The sequence below is a fragment of the Cyrtonyx montezumae genome, unplaced genomic scaffold (assembly GCF_038088225.1).
Source record: "Cyrtonyx montezumae isolate F1298 unplaced genomic scaffold, pur_monq_1.0 scaffold_3, whole genome shotgun sequence".
Classification (NCBI taxonomy): Eukaryota; Metazoa; Chordata; class Aves; order Galliformes; family Odontophoridae; genus Cyrtonyx; species Cyrtonyx montezumae.
The window spans coordinates 119,296,080-119,316,590 of NW_027072034.1; the positions used below are offsets into that span (position 1 = coordinate 119,296,080).

General features: G+C 35.7%; 1 protein-coding gene across 2 annotated transcripts in view; it reads right to left on the minus strand.

Moving 5' to 3' along the window:
- Positions 1-2,166: 2,166 nt before the first annotated feature.
- The window catches only part of TMTC3 (transmembrane O-mannosyltransferase targeting cadherins 3), a 37,497-nt gene continuing 19,152 nt past the window's right edge, over positions 2,167-20,511 (minus strand). For both annotated transcript variants that reach the window (XM_065743205.1, XM_065743204.1), the window contains exons 7-15: positions 19,627-19,799; positions 18,092-18,344; positions 13,181-13,329; positions 9,604-9,724; positions 8,827-8,938; positions 8,033-8,136; positions 6,752-6,921; positions 5,035-5,261; positions 2,167-3,441 (exon numbers count right to left, since the gene is read on the minus strand). In XM_065743205.1, coding sequence (XP_065599277.1) covers positions 2,618-3,441; positions 5,035-5,261; positions 6,752-6,921; positions 8,033-8,136; positions 8,827-8,938; positions 9,604-9,724; positions 13,181-13,329; positions 18,092-18,344; positions 19,627-19,799 — 2,133 coding nt within the window. In that variant the 3' untranslated portion in view covers positions 2,167-2,617. The remainder of the gene's footprint in view (positions 3,442-5,034; positions 5,262-6,751; positions 6,922-8,032; positions 8,137-8,826; positions 8,939-9,603; positions 9,725-13,180; positions 13,330-18,091; positions 18,345-19,626; positions 19,800-20,511) is intronic.

The window sequence follows — 20,511 nt, forward strand, 5'->3', positions numbered from 1 at the left end:
GCATGTTTACTCTCATCCTCACCTTCTTTCTTCTGGCATTGTCTAAGCAAGGTGCAAACAACACTGAACACAGGGAAGAATTCCTCTTGCACTTTATTTGTTTCAACTCTAATCTGTGAAATTCTGCACATGCCTGTTTATAGGAAGATATTTCCTATTTTTCATAATACCCAAGAATTTCCCGACAAAAATTATAAAAACAGCACCTTAAAAAAATAGATCAGACCTGAACAAATGTATAATTTGAGTATTTTTAGGAGCTTTGCAGCTTAACTTTACTGAAACATTTTTCCTATGAGTTTAAAATGGTTGATGGATTCTAAACAGGCTAAATTCAACTCAGCACACTGACAAAACACTTGCGTTTACTACAATTTCTCTAAAATGAAGCGTGTACATTGCCTGTTAAGAGACTGGAAGACCTACTGCCAGCATTCTCTAGTTTATGTCAGTCTGATGATTTCATTCACTTAAGCCTGATGACACTTTTGAGTGTCAGTGAATCTAACACTTCTTGCTAGTCCCTGAAAAACAGGTACTTGGATGGTCAAGATGACAGCTGAGTGACAGAAACTCAATTATCAAAACTGAGAATGTGCCTTTCCCCCTCTTCAATGTTCAGATCAGATTTTTGCCCACTTGGTCAGACAGAAACTATCCTTGCTTCCTACTTAATTTCTTCCACTTTCAGATGAATGTTCCTTTGCATCAGCCAGAACAATGACTAATTCATTTCGAAAGCTAAGGTAAGGAGGGAAAATTTAATATGCTATTTTGCATTCTTGCAGAGCTAGCTCTACATGTCAACTATTCCAGCTATAAGTATCCAAATTATTCCCTGATTAAGATAATGTAGTGATTTTCCAGCTGCGGCCAATAGACTTCTGGTGCTACAGGAAAAACTTAAAATTTGTATATGAAGAAAGGCTCGACCTAGTTACGTCTACAGCTTTTAAATCATGGTTTTTAAAACCCACACTCTCTTTTCCTAGTTATTTACATACAAGCTTGCTGTAGTAACATTACAAACGATACATAACAGTGGCAAGGTCCCTCTGCAAGGCCTTCAAACATTGAAGAACCCTCCCACAAAGAGAAACATTAAATCTTACATACATCTGGATTACTGCCAGAAGGCAGAAGGCTGAGCAGTTACAGAAAGGACTATGGTTAAACAGTACAGTTGCTAAGGAATAATTTTACATCATTAAAGAAGACAGAACATGAAGAGTAAAGTTAGATTTAATGATTAAATTATTACAGAACCCATCATTTCCTTTTCTTTCTCAATAGTTACACAAAGCATCAGGTTTCTATGTTTTGGTAATATATAGTATATATGAGCAAAAAAATATACGCATTGCACAAAGATACAAGGAACACTGAAATTCCAAAAATAAAAAATGTCACATAGGAAATAAAAATGGTGTATTAGTGGCAAAATGTAAGTTGGATTATTTTAGTAGTCAAAATAAATAAAATGCACACATTCATGACAAATTACCAAAACAAAGAACTTAGTATTCGGAAGAACCTTATCCAAATTTCCTTGCATCAAACATTGCTGAATTCAGTGGTTTAAGTATTATCAAATTGCTCTAAGCAATCACTGCTTAAGTTAATGCTGCAAAAAGTCATGATACTAAAACCATGTCCAATGAAAAGAAAATCTATTATACTAAACAAAGAATTTCCTACACCAAGGAGTCAAACCACAGTCATTGAAACACAGTTCACAAGAACTACTGCATAGCATACTGGTTACTGTACCAAAAGTGCATTTGTCAGTATTCAATGAACTGGGGAAAAAACAAAACAAAACATCTTTTCTTTGTATACACGTATATATCTGTATATTAAAAAATAAAAGAAAATCCCAAACCCCAAACAACCAGATGTTTGATAGTAGAAGAAAAAACACACTTTTTCTTTAGAAGTAAAATAGACTCCAAAGATCTTAAGAGCACCATAGGAGAGTTATCAAGTATAAAACTTTGCAGTAAGTAAAGAACAAATGAAATTATTGTATCACTCCATATTTAGAACACAACTGAAAATTTTAGTGTTGTTGCACTGTCCTATGGTCTAACAGATACATACTACGACCAGTGGCATTTTACTGACTTTTTGCTAAGCTCTGGAGGCAAATAAGACAAAGAAAAATGCTTTTCTATGTGGAGCAAAGGTATAGAAAGATTTAAACTGCTGATGTGCAAATGGAAACGTAGAAAATGTTAATACAAACAGATTTTTATGGCGGCAGTGCCTGGCTTATCCCATTAATCTTCCACTCAGTTATTTTGCTGACTCTTTGAAAGTAGCATTCCTGAAAATCCCTGACTTACAAATAATTTTTGAGTGTCATCTTCTCAATTTTAAATTTCTGCATTTAAAATTGTTCTCAGCCCATTATCCTTCAATCCCCATCCATCCCCCTCACATTTAAAAATTGCAGTTTTGTCACACAAGACATTACAGTGAGTTTTGCTTCTTGTTAAGCGATATGCAGTCAACATTTTTCTTTTTGAAAATACTGAAACCACCTTCCAGTTGGTTCATATATTAAACAACAATTGAAAATAGTACACCCCCTTACTCTACTGTGACATACTAAAGACTATTCACCATTTAATATACGTTCAATCTCTTCTAGTCTTTTCAAAGCAGCAACTCTCTTTTTCTCAATATCTTTGATTTCCTTTGCAGATTTTTTGGGAGTCTCTTTTTTTTCCATACTGTTTTTTTCTGCTTGTTTCTTATTTTTTGAACGTCCTCTGTTGTTAACAGCTGTTGTTTGGGAGGGTTTCTCCTTATTTTTTTGTTCTTTTGAATTCTGAAATGATTTTTTTTTTCCTTCTGCATCGGCAGTTGCAGTATCACCTGCTGGAACTGATGACTGCTCTGGTGCACTGAGTGATGCGATTTTACTTCTAACTATGTTCAGATGACGCTGAATATACTCTTCGTGAGGTGCCAGTGCTAGAGTTTCCACCAAACATTTTTCTGCTTTTATTAAGTCTCGTTCTTCAAAGTAAACTACACAAAGATTATGTTTCCCTTGCACATTGTTGGGATCCAGTTCCAAAATTTTTTCAAAACACTTTTTTGCTCCCACTATATCCTTCTTTTGGTTCATAAGGATATCTCCTTTCAAAATTAGACCTTTGGTATGATCAGGGTAGTATTTCAGCAAGTCTTCCAGTACAGGCAAAGCCATCAATTCTTTTGCTGTCTGAGAATAAAGCAGTGCCAAATTGAACAAAGCACTTCGAAAGTTTGGCTGTAACTTTATGGCTTTCTTCATCCATGCCTCTGCTTCCATATCTTTTTTGTCATCCATTGCCAGCATACCCAAATTGAAGTAACCATTTGCATCCTGTGGTTCTTCTTTCACATAATTTAACAGTCTTTGTTTAGCCTCAGGTCTAAGGTGTGCATTGCCTAAATGACAGAAAGTACATTTAAGTTTTACTCTTAACACTTTTAGGCCAGGCCTGTAAATTGCTAATTGCTATACAAATTAAAATGTAACATCTGTGAAAGGGAAAGGGTTTAAAATACTGCTTTTTATACGTGTTGTGTAACAGCAAACGTAAATGACAGTTACCTACTTTACAGAACAAAACTACTTACAACTGACTTGTAGCCAAAGTAAGCATCATTATCCTATTATCTTTTAAATTATACTTAGATTCAGTGCAACAGATACAGAAAGTGTCTCTACAAGATTAACAGCAGTTATTTTCATGTATGAATGAGCAACTGGAATGCAGATAAGTCAGTTCTAGCTAATCACTTTTAACAGAGGCAAACTTAGAATACATCCTATTTTGTTAAAGACACAGAATCAAAGAATCAGCAAGGTTGGAAAAGACCTCCAAGATCATCCACAGTCCAATTGTAAACCTACCATGAATATTTCCCATTAAACCATGTCCCTCAGTACAATATCTACATGTTTCTTGGACACCTCCATGGATGGTGACTCAAACACCTCCCTGGGTAGCCTATTCCAGCACCTGACCACGTATTGAGAAGAACTACATAGAGTGACATTAGACTCAGCCAGGCTACCACATATTCTCACTATTTCATATCAAAGATTAAAAAAAAAAATATTCTGTCTGATAAAAGCAGCAGTTCTAGCTTGTAGCCTATGGTATTCTTATGAATACTTCAGTGAACATATTCTCGTAAGGAATTCCAGGCACAGGCTTAATGAAGGATGGGGGAATAGGAAGCTGATTTTAACCATCTTCTTCCACCTCCTCAAACAGTTCTGTACCTTCCAGTAGGAGTAATGCAAAACTAGATAGCTAATACTTCTGCTCCTTGTACTACTTCAGACAAGAAACAAGGCGTTTCTTGTACTGCCTAACTTACTATGTGAAAAGAGATGAGGAATAATCCATTTGGATCAGCTCCAATCAATTCTATTATCTCGCTGGGATGGTAAATTACCCCTAAGAAAAAGGGAAACAAACCTTACTCATCACTTGCTAATTACTTTCAACAGCCTTTTTTATGTCAACAGTCACACATTCACTCATTAAGCTAGAAGCTGTACACATGAAAAGCAAAACTAATGAAACTCCAGCTTGATCCATAATAATTAAAAATACTGCAGAGGAAACTATGAAAATATTTCCCATGGCTAGATTTAAAACCCACAACAAACAGCTAGATTTTTCAGTCAATAAGGAATGGATGAAATAAAAAAAATGCAAAACATTAATGTTACACAATTCACTTTTTTTTTTTTTTAAGATTATACAGGAAAAAATTTTGAAGAAGAGTTTTGCGTAACACTGTTCTTTACAAGATGTTATAGAATAAAATAGTTTTCAAGGTGTTAATTAGAAGGTATGTACACTGTGCATATTCTGCATGCTAACAATTGATTACAAATATGACCACTACAACAAAATTTCCTTTATAATACTATGAATACTACTGCTTTTCAAAAACACTTCAATTAACTGAAATCTTACAAACACAAATACACAATAATTACTTAAGGAACAACTAACTTACCAGATTCCTGCATTAGCAGGGCTGAATTGAACAATGCCAGCTTATGCATTGGGTTGAGTTCTAGTGCTTGGTTAAAATTCTTCAGGGCTTCTGTTGGATCTTTCAGTTCAATGTAAACAATTGCCAAGTTGTACCACAGGTCTGCATTGGTTCTGTCTAGTTCTAGAGCCTTAAGGTAAGCTTCCTTAGCTTTCAGAGGCTTGTTCATTTTTAAAAGTAACTCTCCCCTGTTGAAGAATCAAATGTAACCTTCAGCAACTTTAACTGATAGAAGTACAAAAACAACTGACAGTGTTTATTTAGAAGTTAAAAAAAATAACACACAAAAGTCATCAAGGACTCCTGATATAGGCCCAGCAACAGCTACTGTCAAGGCATCTCAGAGAATCGTTTGAGTGACTTCAAGTCATTTAGTTCAAGTCCCCTGCAATGAGCAGGGACAGCTACAGCTTGATCAGGCAACTCAGAGCCCCCTTCAGCCTGACCTTGAATGTCCCCAAGGATGGGACATCCACCACCTCTCCAGGCAACTGGTTCCAGTGCTTCACTTCCTCTATCATAAAAAACTTTTTCCCTACATCCAATCTAAATCTTCCCTTTTTTAGTTTGAAACCATTTTCCTTTGATCTGTCACAAATGACCCTTTCTGACAGTTTGAGAGCTATACGAAAGACTCTGTCCCTTTCTTTATTATAGCCCCTTTTAGGTAATGAAAGGCTGCTATCAGGTCTTCTTGGAGTCCTCTCCGCTCCAGGCTGAGCAGTCTCAGCTCTCTCAGCCTGTCCTTGCAGAGGAAGTGTCCCATTTCTTGGATAATTTTTATGGCCCTCTTCCATTCTCCAACAGGTCCATGTCTTCTCTTGTACCAGGGACTCTCACATCTGGATGCAGTACTCCAGATGACATCTCAACCCAGCACAGTAGAGGTGCAAGATCACCTGCCTTGACCTGCTGGCCACATTTCTTTTGATGCAGGATGCAGTTGGTGTTCTGAGCTGCAAGAGCACACTGCTGGCTCACGTCCAGCGTACTACGCATGAGTACTCCCAAGTTCTTTTTGACAGGGTTGTGCCAAGTTTTTTCTTTGTATTGATAATGTGGCCTGCGGAACCCAGGTGCAAAACTTCACACTTGGATTTGCTGAACCTCATGAGGTTCACCTCCACTCACAGCTCAAACCTGAGGAGGTCTCTCTGGATGGCATCTCAACTCACTAAGTACCTCAGCACGTCACTAAGTCCTAGAGAGAATAATAATTAACAAAAAAGTGAACAAAAGCCTCAAAACCCACAGTCAAGTAACTTCTACTTAGCCTCCTATTTTCATGTTTCCCATTTCTTTAAGTCTTGCATTTTCTCAACTGTTTAAAAAATAAATAAAACTCTACAACTCAGACTAATCAAAATCATTTTAGTTCAAAAGTAAACAAGGAGATTAGAAATCTGAGTTTGAGATTCATGAAGAAATCTAATGGAAGCATCTTCCTATATAATGTTTGAAAACACAGTGTATGTGGAATACAGACACTATCTGAAACAGAAATTATAACAAAAGTTCTTGCCATAAATAATGGCTGCTCCAAATTTTTATCATCTTATTTGAAAATAAATCAATTCCGACCGCTACAGAAATTGTATGAACAAAATACTGTTCCTAGTACTGTAAATAAAACGTAAGTATATTCAAAAATACATATATCTGAAATTAGTAAAGATACCTGCTGATGTAAGCCTGCTTGAAATCTGGCCTCATACTAATTGCTTGTCGATACAATTGATCTGCTTCTTCGAGGCGAGATTCGTTTGCTCGAATTAAGTTTGCAAGATTGATATAAACATTCAGGTGGTTAGGAGCAACTCTTGCTGCGTATTTTTTACCTGGAATAATCTGTCAAAAAGAATATATGTTCCAAATAGCAATGAGTGAAAAATAGGAAAAAAAATCAGTACAGATCTAACACTCCAGTCTGCCACATTTCTTTCAGGGTACCATTAGAAATAATTTGTCAGACTCTTCTCTCCAGAGAAAAAATCATACAAACATCACACTATTACTTCTTAATTCTATAAGCACATACCATATCAAATTAAATTTGATACAGATGTTATCAGATAATTGATCTCTGCTATGTTGCGATGTGACTTTCACAAATGACCACTGACTTTTAATCGACCTGATCTTGGTCATACAAAGATCATCTCTGAAAGTCTAGGCTGATATTCTATGGAAGGGAAGGGAAAGGGAAAGAAGGAAAGGGAAAGAAGGGAAGGAGGAAGATTCACTAGCCACTGATACAGCAGATGAAAAATTTTCATGAGATATTAAAATGCTATGGCACTGTCAGTGATTTATTGTTTACCAGAATCTTCACATTGCAAATGTTTTAATGCCTTATTGTCTGCTCAAGAGATTGCTGATTTTCCTGTCAGTCTAATCTTGCCCTTAACTGCTGCTGCTTTCATACAAGATCCAAAATATTCCTCTCCTTTTCTCCTGAACAGCTAAAATAAGTAATAGATATTAGGTATCCTGACATATAATAAAGGTAACAGAGCACATGTTTATGAAAGCATGCTCAAGCAAAGGTTTTTTTTATTTTTGTTGCTGTTTCAACTGCCCTCTCCCATCTCCAATGCTGTTCTTAAGCCTTATCCTACAGGATCAAACACTAAACATCATCAGTGTATTGGCTGGATGTGAAAATAAAAAAAAGCTGTGATTAGAAATTTTTAATTTGCTTCTGTTTTTGTATCTTCAAAAATAAATAAATCCAGAACAGTATAAAAAGCAACAAAATATTTTTTTTAAACAAAGGAAGTCCAAGTTAGTATTTTATAAACAGTGATATAATGTAATAAGATCTCATTTAAGAGATTCAATCTTCAGTAATAAGGTTTACAGCAACAAGTATCTTTAACGATAAATACAAAAATTGTATGATGAATGTAGGTCTGAAAAATTTGCCCCTCTCCCCCATGGTGATTAAGTTATTAATTACCTGTGGCATCAATGATTTAGCAATCATATATGATTTCTCAGCTTCTTTAGTTTTGTTTAAGTTTTTGTAAGTTCTTCCAACATTCATGTGAGCACCAATGTCATCTTGATAAAGAAAAGAATGAAACTTCAAATTTTTCATGCACTGAGTAACACGAAAAAAATATATGTGCTTTGAGAGTAATGTTAAGAACAGGTTCTGCACAAAGATCAGCAAAAAAAAAAGCAATTCTAATTTATTTTTCACCTTAATTATGAAGCTAGTTATTTAACTATAAACCAAAGATGTATTCTAAATGCATTTGGCCAAAAATTAGTGGTCGTACTTTGATGTAACTGTCTGTGATCTTCCACTGTAGTAGAAGTACATTAAAGTTATTTATTAGATTTACAGAACGAAAGGCTCTCCAGCACCACCTAGAACTTCTTTTGCAACAGTATGCAAAAAAAGAGTAAATGTGCAATTTGATATATTGACTGCCTTTCCTTAGTATTAAATAAGAAAATTAAATAATAGTTAATCATACTTAAAAAGGAATTACAGGTGTGATAAAGGTTTTCTTGAACTAATTTCACTAACAGCTTAAAGTGGATAGTCTTCATTTTTGTATAGATAGAAATTTCTATTGAGAACTTTTTTTGGAGGTAAATTTATTATCTCTTAACAATAACTTTTATCATACTCAGAAACTATGGATTTGGGGCAGTTTGTTGTTCAACCACTGCAAAACAGAACATTAAGTAATCAAAGGAGCAGGGAAAAGCCATTCAGTGGCAGCTGTTCAAAGCTTCTACCTGGTTGTACTTGCGTGGCTTGTATGAAAAACTGCAAAGCTCTTTCAAAATTCTTTTCATTTTCTAATGCATGCCCCACATTATTCCATAGCTTTGCATTGTTCTTATTTACCTAAAAACAACAAAAAATATATAACTTTATAATGCATGAGCCCCAGTTATGTAACACTTGATTTTCTTCTAACTACATAGAATTACAGAATCAGAAAGGTTAGATCATCTAAGATCATCTAGTCCAACATCTCAAGGTTGGAAAAACACAACAACAAATCACAGATCAAGCTGCTGCATGTCAAGAATAACACCGTGTACAGAGCAATTGCATTTAACTTGTTGCTTGACACACATTTACCTTAGCTATTAGTGCCTAAAATTTTGCAGAATTTTAAAATTCATTATAGCTATAGAAAAATGAATAGATGGCTGTTCAAATTATCCTATCATGCCATATGCCCATAAGGAAAAAATAAAAACTATTTTATGGATTTTTTTTGTAGATTCTGTATTCAACCATATTGTGCAAGCATCTCAATAAAGAGAATACATTCAACTGTTTTAACACATCAAGAAAAAAATATCCTCTGTTTCTTGCACATGAATCACACTGCTGTTAAAGCATTCCCAAAAGCAAGTAATTGATTTAGATACTGTCAACACAGAAATCAAAGTGGCAGAACAAGCGTAATTTCTCTTCATTCTTATCATGCACTAACAGTCAACTTTTTTGTGAACAGCAACATAAATTTTCCTTTATCCTTTTTAATTAAGATACAATACCTTTAAAGCTGACATAAACAATGTGTACTCTGATTGCCAATCCCAGTTTCTGTGCAGTGTTTTCAAGGCATGAGTGAACAGTACCATAGCCAAACAAACCCAAGAAATTTTTCTTAACACACTATTAGAAAGAAAAAAAGCAACATAACAAAGAATTGTTAAAAGCACATAAACAATTCTAATTTACATTAAATGAAGTACCTTATATGCTAGAAGACAAACTATGAAACAAACAAAAAAATATATCATCTCATTCTTTTATTTAATATTCCATATATGTTACTTGCTAAACATGTTACTGATCTTTTCTAACTATAAAATACATCTTATCAGAGAGGTCTCCTGTAGAGGCCACTCAACACTCCATAAGCAAATAAAACTCTAATGAAAAGGGGAAAGATTTAACGTTTTAGCAACTTGCTCTTTATTATGAAAACTGCAAATCAGAATCATAGAATCTTCAACGTTTGAAAAGATCTCCAAGATCACCCAGTCCAACTGTCCAACTTACCTCCAGTATTTCCCCATTAAACCATGTCCCTTAATATAAGATCTAAACATTTCTCTAATTATTAGGAGCAGAAATCCTGCTCTGACCCAACTGTCAGTAATATCTTCTATATTGTATTTGCAGCTTATTTTCTGGAGTTAAAACATCATTTGGTTTAACCATACCAAATACAAAATAAACTTTAACAGATGGATCCAGATGAATCTAACTGATAACGTATACTAAATACCTAGCCTCCCCCGATTATGAACATCACTTTATTAATAAGCATTAAAAACCTAATTCTCAAGCAGCTATTCTGTTATTCACCCCTTACCAACTATTTCTTGGTCTTTTCAAAAGCTGTTCACAGTTTGGTGTACTTCATAGAGGCTTAATAAAAAGCACAAGGTTTTCCCCTCACACACAGAATGCTGTACATGTGTGCAAGACAGTGCTTGGCTGTATTGGTGTAATTTTGTTTTTTAAATAAATTAATACACAGAACAGCAGAATTATGAGAGTATTCCAACACTTAAGCAAAGCAATTAGTGAGAACTGACACATGCACTGATCCATATCCCCGCCAGGCTCATATGAATCCTTTTCTTTCCCCAATCGTATTTCTGAAGTGAGGTACCTGTTCCACATTGGAAGACTTTTTAGAGCACTGACTGCCTATACTTTCATAGTAAGCCACACTGCTGCCTAATTTTCTTCCCTGCCTGTTGCCTCCTGGATCCTTGTTTTCTGTCACACCACTTCTATTTTTGCCGCTTCATAGTGGGATTGTGATGATACTTTTCTCCTCACTCCCACAAGGTATCATGGATTTCTTCTTATCCAGTGCTGTCAGCTTTGGCAGAACCAATTAACACAAGATGTCCTGCAAGGCCTCACATCTAATGACAGCAGACAACATAGACTGGGAACTCCTGCCTTCCAGTTGTACAAACAAGCAGTAGGATGGCATTTGGTTAACAAGGTTAAAACATCCATGTCAAGGAGAAGCACTCACAGATCACTGTAGAAGACAGCAGAAAACTGAAGATACATTCAAAATATGAGCAGAATTTCCAAGGGAACAATTCTTATCTAAAACATTCTTTAGTTAAACAAATAGTGAACAGCTCTGATATTCATTCTTAGAACTTAACCCCTGAACATTTTATCAGTAACTAAGATGTTCCTTTACATAATAGAGATAACTAAGCAGTCCATTTTGTAGCAATGTGCAGCTTGCATTCTAAAATGTTTGGTACCAGAAGTATTTCAAACATGTATTTCCTTTTAAATTAACCTTGTAATAGCCTCAGAATAAAAACAACAATAGCTTGTCCTGGGGAGGAATCTCAGTATTTAGTATTTAGACTATTTTTCTTGAACAGATCAGTGCACTAGGGTACACTTTCTATGATCCTTGAATTCCTTCTGCACTTTATTCATTCGGTTTATGTAGTAAAACTACAAATACAAAAAATAATCAAATTTCTGAAAACTTTTCTTAAAATTTGGCTCTCTCTCCAAATCCAACCTCTAAAAATTTTTATCTAATTACTTCTGAATAATTACAAAAATCTCTATTTGGCAAAACTGTCTCACCAAGCATGGTGAGTTGCTATCCACTAAAATAAAAACATGCTAAAAAAGAAGATTAAAGGCCATGAACTCATGATAAAATCTCATTAATCAAGTTGCAAAAATTTCACAGAAAGCAATATACTTCATATGAAAAGTACTGATCTTCAGCAAAACCACTGACACGCCTGAAGGCTGTGCTGCCATTCAGCAAGACCTGGACAGCCTGGAGAGCTGGACAGTCAGAAACCGGATGAAATTTAACAAAAGCAAGTGTAGAGTCTTGCACCTAGGGAGGAGTAATTGCATGCACCAGTAAAGGCTGGGTGATGATGTGCTGGAGAGGAGCTCTGTAGCGAGGGACCTAGGTTTCCTGGTGGACGATAGGTTGACCATGAGCCAGCAGTGTGCTCTCGTGGCCAAGAGGGCCAATGGCATTCTGGGACGCATTAAAAAAAGTATGGCCAGCAGGTCAAGGTAGGTGACCCTCCCCCTATACTCTGCCCTGGTGAGGCCTCATCTGGAGTACTGTGTCCAGTTCTAGGCTCCCCAGTGTAAAAAAGACAGATCTCTTGGAAAGAGTCCAGCCAAACAGGGCCACAAAGATGGTGAGGGGCCTGGAGGATCTCCACTATGAAGAAAGGCTGAGTGGATTGGGCCTCTTAAGCCTTGAGAAAAGACGAAGCACTGGCACAGGCTGCACAGGGGTGTGGAGTCTCCTTCCCTGGAGATACTGAAGACCCGCCTGGATGCCTACCTGTGTGACCTGGTGTAGGGAACTGCTTTGGCAGGGGGGTTGGAATCGATGATCTCTTGAGGTCCCTTCCAACCCCTGTGATTCTATGATTTTGACAAAAAATCTAAATCTAAAAACTCAGTTGAATAACTGAATTAAATACATTATCCTCTCATTTTACAAGCTGTACATCACTGACATTTCACAAGCAAGAATGAGGCACAGGCTGAAAATATTGTGAATTTACCTGCTATGATACTATGGAATTAACCCACAGCACAGTAAAAAGTAACTTCTAATGTGTCTTCTTTGTAGCACTAAGCTCAACAACAGTTAATTATTAAATAAGTAACAGTATTTAATTAGAAGAATATCCTGAGAAGTCAAGCACCTGACTGCACATCCAACATGCATGTGGACAAATGCTACCAACATATCTGCTGATGTTGAAGCGTTTTTCCTAATAAACAGTCTAGCAAACATTTATCCCTTAAAGCAGCACTAAACTCTTCCACAGGGAAAACAGCTCATGTACCATTCTGAAAGCAATGTTAATGATGATGCATGTGTGCTTATAAATGAAAATATCCACTGGTCTGGTAAGTTCCTTGCTGTCATCTCTTAACATGACTGCCAAGCTGTCACTACTCTACATTCAATAATAAAAACTTGACAACACCAGTAGAAAGTCTACTGGGAATGCCAGTACTGATAAATTTGTTAAATTAAGGGTAAGACATGAATTAAACCAGTTATGAATAGATCTACCATACCTTTTATTTGATAATTTCTTCCATCCATGTGCTACTAAAATGCAGAATCCCATGCTAGGAACATATAACACTCGTTCTGCTACTACAAATCCAACAGGAAAAAAGAGGTTTGATGCAGGAATGAATGGCAGCACTATTAAGCAGAGTGCCTAGAAAAGAAATGCAAATGAATTAGTAAGCAATATTAGGTAGTGACAGTTTATGAAGCAATTACAAAAAAAAAAATCCAGAAAATCAGACATAGATGACAGATCTGTTTTGTTCTTTTAAATCTAGTATATTAGATTTACTAGATCTGCTTCACATCAAGACCATTCTGAAAATGGAAACTTATAACTTGCAAATGACACTCCTCCTTATTTAACAATCTATAAATGTATTTGGTTTGCTATACTACAGAATAGAGCAGCTGTGTAGCAAAACACTAGGATGAAACGATCGAGCACAAAACAGGGTTTTAATTAAGTTACACATACAAAAACATGTCAGTCCTACAATTTTGGACATAATCTTCTATAACAATGAAAATATCAACTTATACAATGTAAGAAAACGCTCTTACTTTTACAATTAATTCAATTTTCAGTTTCTCTTCAAAATATGAATAACAAAAATCACAATCTACCACTGCAGTAACATCTGTGTTAAGATACTGCACTATAGACACCCTAAAATATCTAAAATGACAGTGAACAAATCAACTTCCCTAACTGTAGCTTTTAGGTTGTGTAGATAGAAAACTATCAGCTGTGAATGAAGTGGATACAACCTTTTCCTTTAAGTTCTGAGTGACCAAGAGCTTTACAATCTCTGATATCATCAAAAGGTTTAAGTAGTTACTTCTAAATACCAGGTTACAACTAACAAAAACAAAAATATCTGAACTCCTACAGAAACTGAATATTTCTTTGAATAAAACAGTAGGAATTTTCTAGAAATCTGTAATTCACAGACTTGCTGTCATCTTCTGTCTAGGTAAGTATAATTCTAACAGCCTTCTCTATGCTACAATAGTCAATGTATCAGTTTGAAAGTCAATCTAGGATTTCATATACAAAATGCAATACTGATGTAAGGATTTATGTCACATTTCATAGGGCCAGGTGCGTGCATATGGGTCACTAACATGGAGCAGGTGATCCACCAGAATTCATGAAAGTAGAGGAAAAATAACTGAACCTTGAAGAAATTACAAGCACAATACTTAGACAATATGGTGATTACTTGGGGACAAAATTGTTTTTAAGGCCATTTCACATTCCTCTCCCTTCTTCCTTTACAGCATACTCTACCTAAAAAGCATCCCTCAACCTATCCTGTCAGCAAACAGAAGTCCCAAAATTGAACTCTAATACTGATTTTTGCAATCCACTCTAAAACACAGGAATCCATCATGGTGCCCCCAAGACAGTCTTCTGTTATCACTCTTTCATTCAGTTTCAGGAAATGCCTTCAAACTTTTTTGGGATGGAAATAAGGGTTAATATCATTCTATATTACATTGTTCTCAATAGCTAAAAACATGCAGTAGTACAAATGAAAATCTACAGAAATAATCTTCCAAGCATACTTTCACAAAAAAAAAAAAAGTGCTGTTTCGCCAATCTTTTAAAAATAAGTCATTCACAATGCAGTACACTTTACAGTGTATAAGACCTGTACGTTTGTTTAAATGAATTAACTCATTTTACAACACTGAGGAAGACATCTCTTAAGATTTTAAGGAGTTAGTTTTTCATTATTGCTATTTTTTTTTTCTTTAATACAGTAAGGACATTGGTCTCAAAGCCCCACGGTTAACAAATGTACAGAACAGTGAAATCCATGGTTTTCCAGTATGAAGGATCCTGCAGCTCACATAGCAAGTGCCTGGTAGCACTGAGTGCTTACAATCTAGGCACCTAATAAAAATAATTGTCCCTAGGTAACAAAGGTTTTTCCATGGTCTATTCCATTTAATTTTTCTGATGGAAATATGTTACACAATGTTTTGCTGAAATTCTCTTTCAGTCCTTTTGTATCTCCTTAGTATACTGTCCTTCAAATAGATTTTTGTAAGTGACAGGCTCAAATCTCCAGGGGACAAAGATGTCTTCTCTTCTGATCATTTACTCAATCAGTCTTTTCTTTCAGCAGGTGTAGAGGCTCAGTTGAAAAAAAACCACCACAAAATCTTCCAGTCAAGGCAACTGAAAAACCTAAAAGAGGCAGAAACATATAGAGTATGCAGAAAGCACAAAGGGCACGACAAAACTGAAATACAACATAAACTATGAAGAGAACTGCCAGATTATTTTTCACAAGGAAGTATTTCAAAGACTGAGATATAAGAAAGGAAGTAAGTAACAAATTTAAAATTACTGATGTCTTGATACATCACTTCCAAGTTCTAAAGACTTTCTCTAAGAACCCTAAGGATACCCACTCTGCTCCTGACATCTGCACAGTGAAAAGACAACAACTTTTTTGTCTGAGTACTGTCTAAACATAAGAGATGTATGAGAAACGATAATAAAGCATCTTTATTTGGAACACTTAACATTTATTAAGACATAAACTTTTATTAAATTTTGGTAGCTAACAAAGGCACAAATATATCCAAAATATCTCATTCATAAAATAAAAACCCTGACCACAGCTTGACTCTGAAATCTAGTGAGAAGGCACCAAAGTAATTCTAGATCTGTGCTATTTTTAGTACTAAACATTTTCAATACTCACACTGCAACTTATTTTAAAAGGTCACTCTGACAGTAAGTTATCAAACTGTTCACAGGGAGTAAGCAAACATCAAATTTAAGAGAATTTGGTTGCTCGTATATTGTTTCTAGTGCAGCAACCTTCATTAATATCAAAATGATTATTTCAAGCAGCGCAATGACATTAACATGACAAAGCATGAGTTCTGATTTCTTACACACCACCCCATTTTTTGTTAGCTTTATATTATCAGTTGATAAAATAAATTAGCTACTTTAAATAACCAATTTATCTGTTTGGATCTCTCCCAGTTCTGTTATTTTGAGAAGGCTATTTTAGGACTTAGTGCAAAAATAAAAACATGATAAAGGAAAATAGAATGCATTCACTTACCAGAGTTATTCTTCATGGAGATAACCGGTTTTAAACAGATGATGGTAGAAAATGGGTCCTTCAACTTTCACCTCTCTTGTTACTTCATCCTGTGAGAGTACTTGTAAAGAACTGTGGGATGACCACAGTCACTTGTGGAAGTAGAAGGAGGAATCCATTCTTTTGTCTTGTCTCGCAAAAATACAACAACCACATCCATAACCATACCAGCAATTACAGAAAGGCATGCTAAGACATAAGTGAGGTCTCCCTTCTGTCTTACACTCTGGTGAAAAGTAAAAATAAACAACTTTATTCTTCCAGGAGGCTTAAAGTCATACCATTTCCAAACTCATAAATGAAAGTTACTTGAGAATCTACCTTAGGTCAGGCTTTAGCATCCAACCTGAGAGTCTCATGGGGATAGCAGAAGAGACACGATATGCTAGAGACTGGTAAAGAAGTTCTCTACAAAGCCCTTTATAACTACATTAGAGTGAGACTCATTAAGGGTTCAAAATAATCAGTGTGAACAGTCACACTTTCAATTGTGTTGCACTGAAAGCACCTTTATGTCAGGAGGCATCCATGCAGACAATACACAGAACTTATACCTGCCAGAGAAGTAATTTATTTTGGCTAGCATAAATACAAGCTTGTATTGGAAGAACTGAGTGTCGAATAACAATTTAAAAACAAACAAACAAACAGTATTCCAACATAGTTATCTGGAAAAGGATAAATTGTGTAAGTTGGTTTCACTAAAGAAGATTCAATGTGCTCATTTTAAAGATGGTATTACAAATTTTCTAATAGGTAAAACTGAAAAGCCACAGGGAAGAAACTGTTCTCTCCCTTTCACCCTCCATGAGAGAAAATCCCGTCTACATCACAATATTAATGATTAACTGGAAGACAGTATGAATTTTGGATTGTATCGTTCTTTAAAGTTTGTTACTTCATAAGCTGTTTCCAAAGTCAGAACTACAAGCATCACCAGCATCATTTTCACCAGTTTTCTAGTGAAACAATTTGCCTCACTCCAGTGATGAAGCAAAGAAAAAAATATAACAGAACTGTGTTAGCTCATGATATGAATCAAAGTTTGCCTGCTGATTAGCAAAGAAATTCTTAGTGTTAAATTGTGCATAAAAATTCCCACTCATTTGAAACTTCTGTTGGCTAGTTACACATTACAAATAAAAGCACATTACTACTAAGGCAAGCTCAGATTATGCGTGCAGATCTGTAGCAAGCATAACTGCATCACTGACTTAAAGAACATGCTATCAGCTAATCGTTCACCTTGTAAGATTTTGCGGTGGCAGCAATCAAAATTGTGAGTTTTTACATGAAATTTTTTTTTCATTTGCTCCATTTCCTCCAAAATACTCTTTCCTGAGAACCTATTTAAATTTCAAGGTCATATATTTGCAAATCACTGGGAGTGATTTTACAGGTTGACAAAACTAGTTTTCCTATAGAAAACAGAATAAGGCTAAAGAGGTGTAGTTCTATTAATTCTGAAAACTCCAGTTTTCCATCCAACTTCTGAATATTTCAAAGCAGCCACAATGCAGCTGGCAAATAAATAAAAGCCGCATTTAATCCCATTTATTTCTCCCCATCTCATCCCTGACACAAAAATACACTTAACTGGAATTCAAAGGGCTTATTGCTAGAACAATTTTTCTCTTTTCTTATGTGTTCATTCCAGTCCAAGATACATCATAGTGTAACCAAAGATTAGGTAGGTGATCAAACATCCTGAGCCAGTCACACTAAGGAGGAAGTGGACAGGGGAGAGGGATAAAAAATTTATGAACACATCATTCATACCATGAGTACTGTCTTGGAGGAATCCCCAGGATATCGGAGACTGAAGACAATCAAGGATCCCAGAAAGCAAAAGAATGTAAGGGTGGCAATATTTCTGACGTCCAACAAAGACTCCACAAGTGGGATAGTCCCCATTGTCCAGTCACAGCATAACTCTGAGGGGTTGAGAAGAAGCCAAGCATTTACAGGCAGGAGGTAGTTGAAAGTCAGCTGCCTTGCAGGAGATGGACTTACGGCAGCTGGGTTATCAAACCTAAAGCAAAATAAAGGAGAGAAATAAGCCTTTAATGAAAGTAAATAACGATCTTCATTGATTTTACGACCAGAAGCAAGCAAACTCTAGATCACAACTAGAACTTCCAATTACAGTGACATAGTCAGGTCACTCTGAAAGTTATGTCTCCTATTTATTTCCATGGAAGATATAAACAGCACAAAAATACTGTTTGACAGAGTCAATTCTCAGCTACAAAACACTCTTTTTCAAAATCATCACCACCATCAGCCGATTTGCATGGATAAACTGATTAAGACACTCTTCATTTTCTCATGTAACAGTTGTGCATGGCCATCTGGAAGTGGCTTGTCTTAAAAACTGTTGTCACCACCACCTCACTACGCTCACATCCACTGTTTGATCTCTATAAAATGTTCAGTGAGTGCCATTTTTTCTGCATGGAGGAATTCAATGACACCTTTGCATCATATGCACTTCAATGTCAGATGCCATTTTGTCAGACTGCCCCTCTGCTGCTGTCTGTCACACGACAACAAAAAGTAATGAAATACTGGTGGGAAGGTTGAGTGCCTACTGCCATACTACCAACATTTGCCTCTGATATTGCAGACAATAGAAAAAAGAGGAAGACATTAGTTTCAGAGCAGCCTCTGTACAACAGCCTACTCTGTCTCCATTTCTAAGGTGTCTAATTTGGGGACTCATGCATGATGTTGCATCTTAGTGCTGCAGTACTCCTCTGAAGTGCTTACAGATCTGGGAATGTTTAGGATATAATCATTTTGTTTCAACAAACTGAATGATTGCTTAAGGAAACAAACTGTTTGCTGATTGATTGAATCAGCAAACAGTGATTTACAACTCACTTCCTAAGAGTTGTTTCATTTTTCATTTTAAGTTTTTGAAAGTTCTTTTAATGAAAATCATTACACTTTTACATTACTTCACATTTTCACAATAAATTACAGTTTTTCAGTTCATATACATTTACCCTAGATTCTGTGTTTGAAGTTATGCATATTTTCCCACAGTTCATAAAAAAATTATTCATTTGTAGATAAATAAATATTTGTTAAAAGTTCTGAAGTATCCAGCCAAAGTTCAGACACAAAGACAAAAATTCCATAATGAAACTTAATTTCTAGATCATTAGAGCTAATTATCAACCCAAACTTTTTTTTTTTAAATAATATCTCTTTAGAGACTCCAAGTAATGTATCTTCAGACACTTTATTCAGATATCAGTAAGTTTCATCTTATGTATCAGTACCTGTAAACAAGATGCACTTTCCATTACCTTGTAAACACTGGAAGTTGAGACTGGATAACCTGGACTCTGACAACAACAAGAAGCAGTGTACTAAACATCAGGACTATAAGCTTCAACAGTGTTTGGAGCATGGAGAAAGGAATACTGCCCTTTCCTCGAAGAATCTGAACAGCTGTATCCAACAGCACTGGCAAGGTATACTGCAAAGGAAAAGGTGCTTTTAATCAGTGTATTCATTAATGTAGCTAAATATGAACTACCTCATCTCATTTGACTTGCATGCTCCAAATACTTAATTCACGTTAGTATGCATTTCACATGCCCCTCCCCCTAAAACCAACATTCCAATAAAAATAATTCTACCTAGATATTATTGCTGTCACTATCACAGCAGAACTCACTCAGACAGGTGAAAAAACGTATACCAACTTCAAGCATAGAATTCATTAAACAAAGTATGACCATGAAATAAATTTGGAAATAGTTTTTTCTTTTTTTTTAATTTTTTTATTTTTAGCCCCTTTGAAAACTTGTCCCACGAACAAAATATCTGGGTACAGCAGAAATAATTTATATCTGATTAGTCTTGGCTTTCTATTTTATCCCTCTACTGCAGTAACCTACCTGTCCCTGACTCTTGTGCGTTACGATCTTGTACGTTATGTACCCTGATCTCTTCCCTGATTGCCAGCTTCCTTGCCTGTGCCTTCATGCCTTGTGCTAGGGACAACTGAAGTACAGACAATGCTCATGCTACACCTGTGCTCTCAGCAGAAGCCCTAGGTTAGATTTTCTATATTCTACTCAACTGGCTTGCACAAACTTGTTAAAAATTAAAAAAAATGCATTTAGATAAAAAGCTACTGTAAGAAAAGTAATGGTTTAAAAAGTACAGACATCTATAGGTCATTC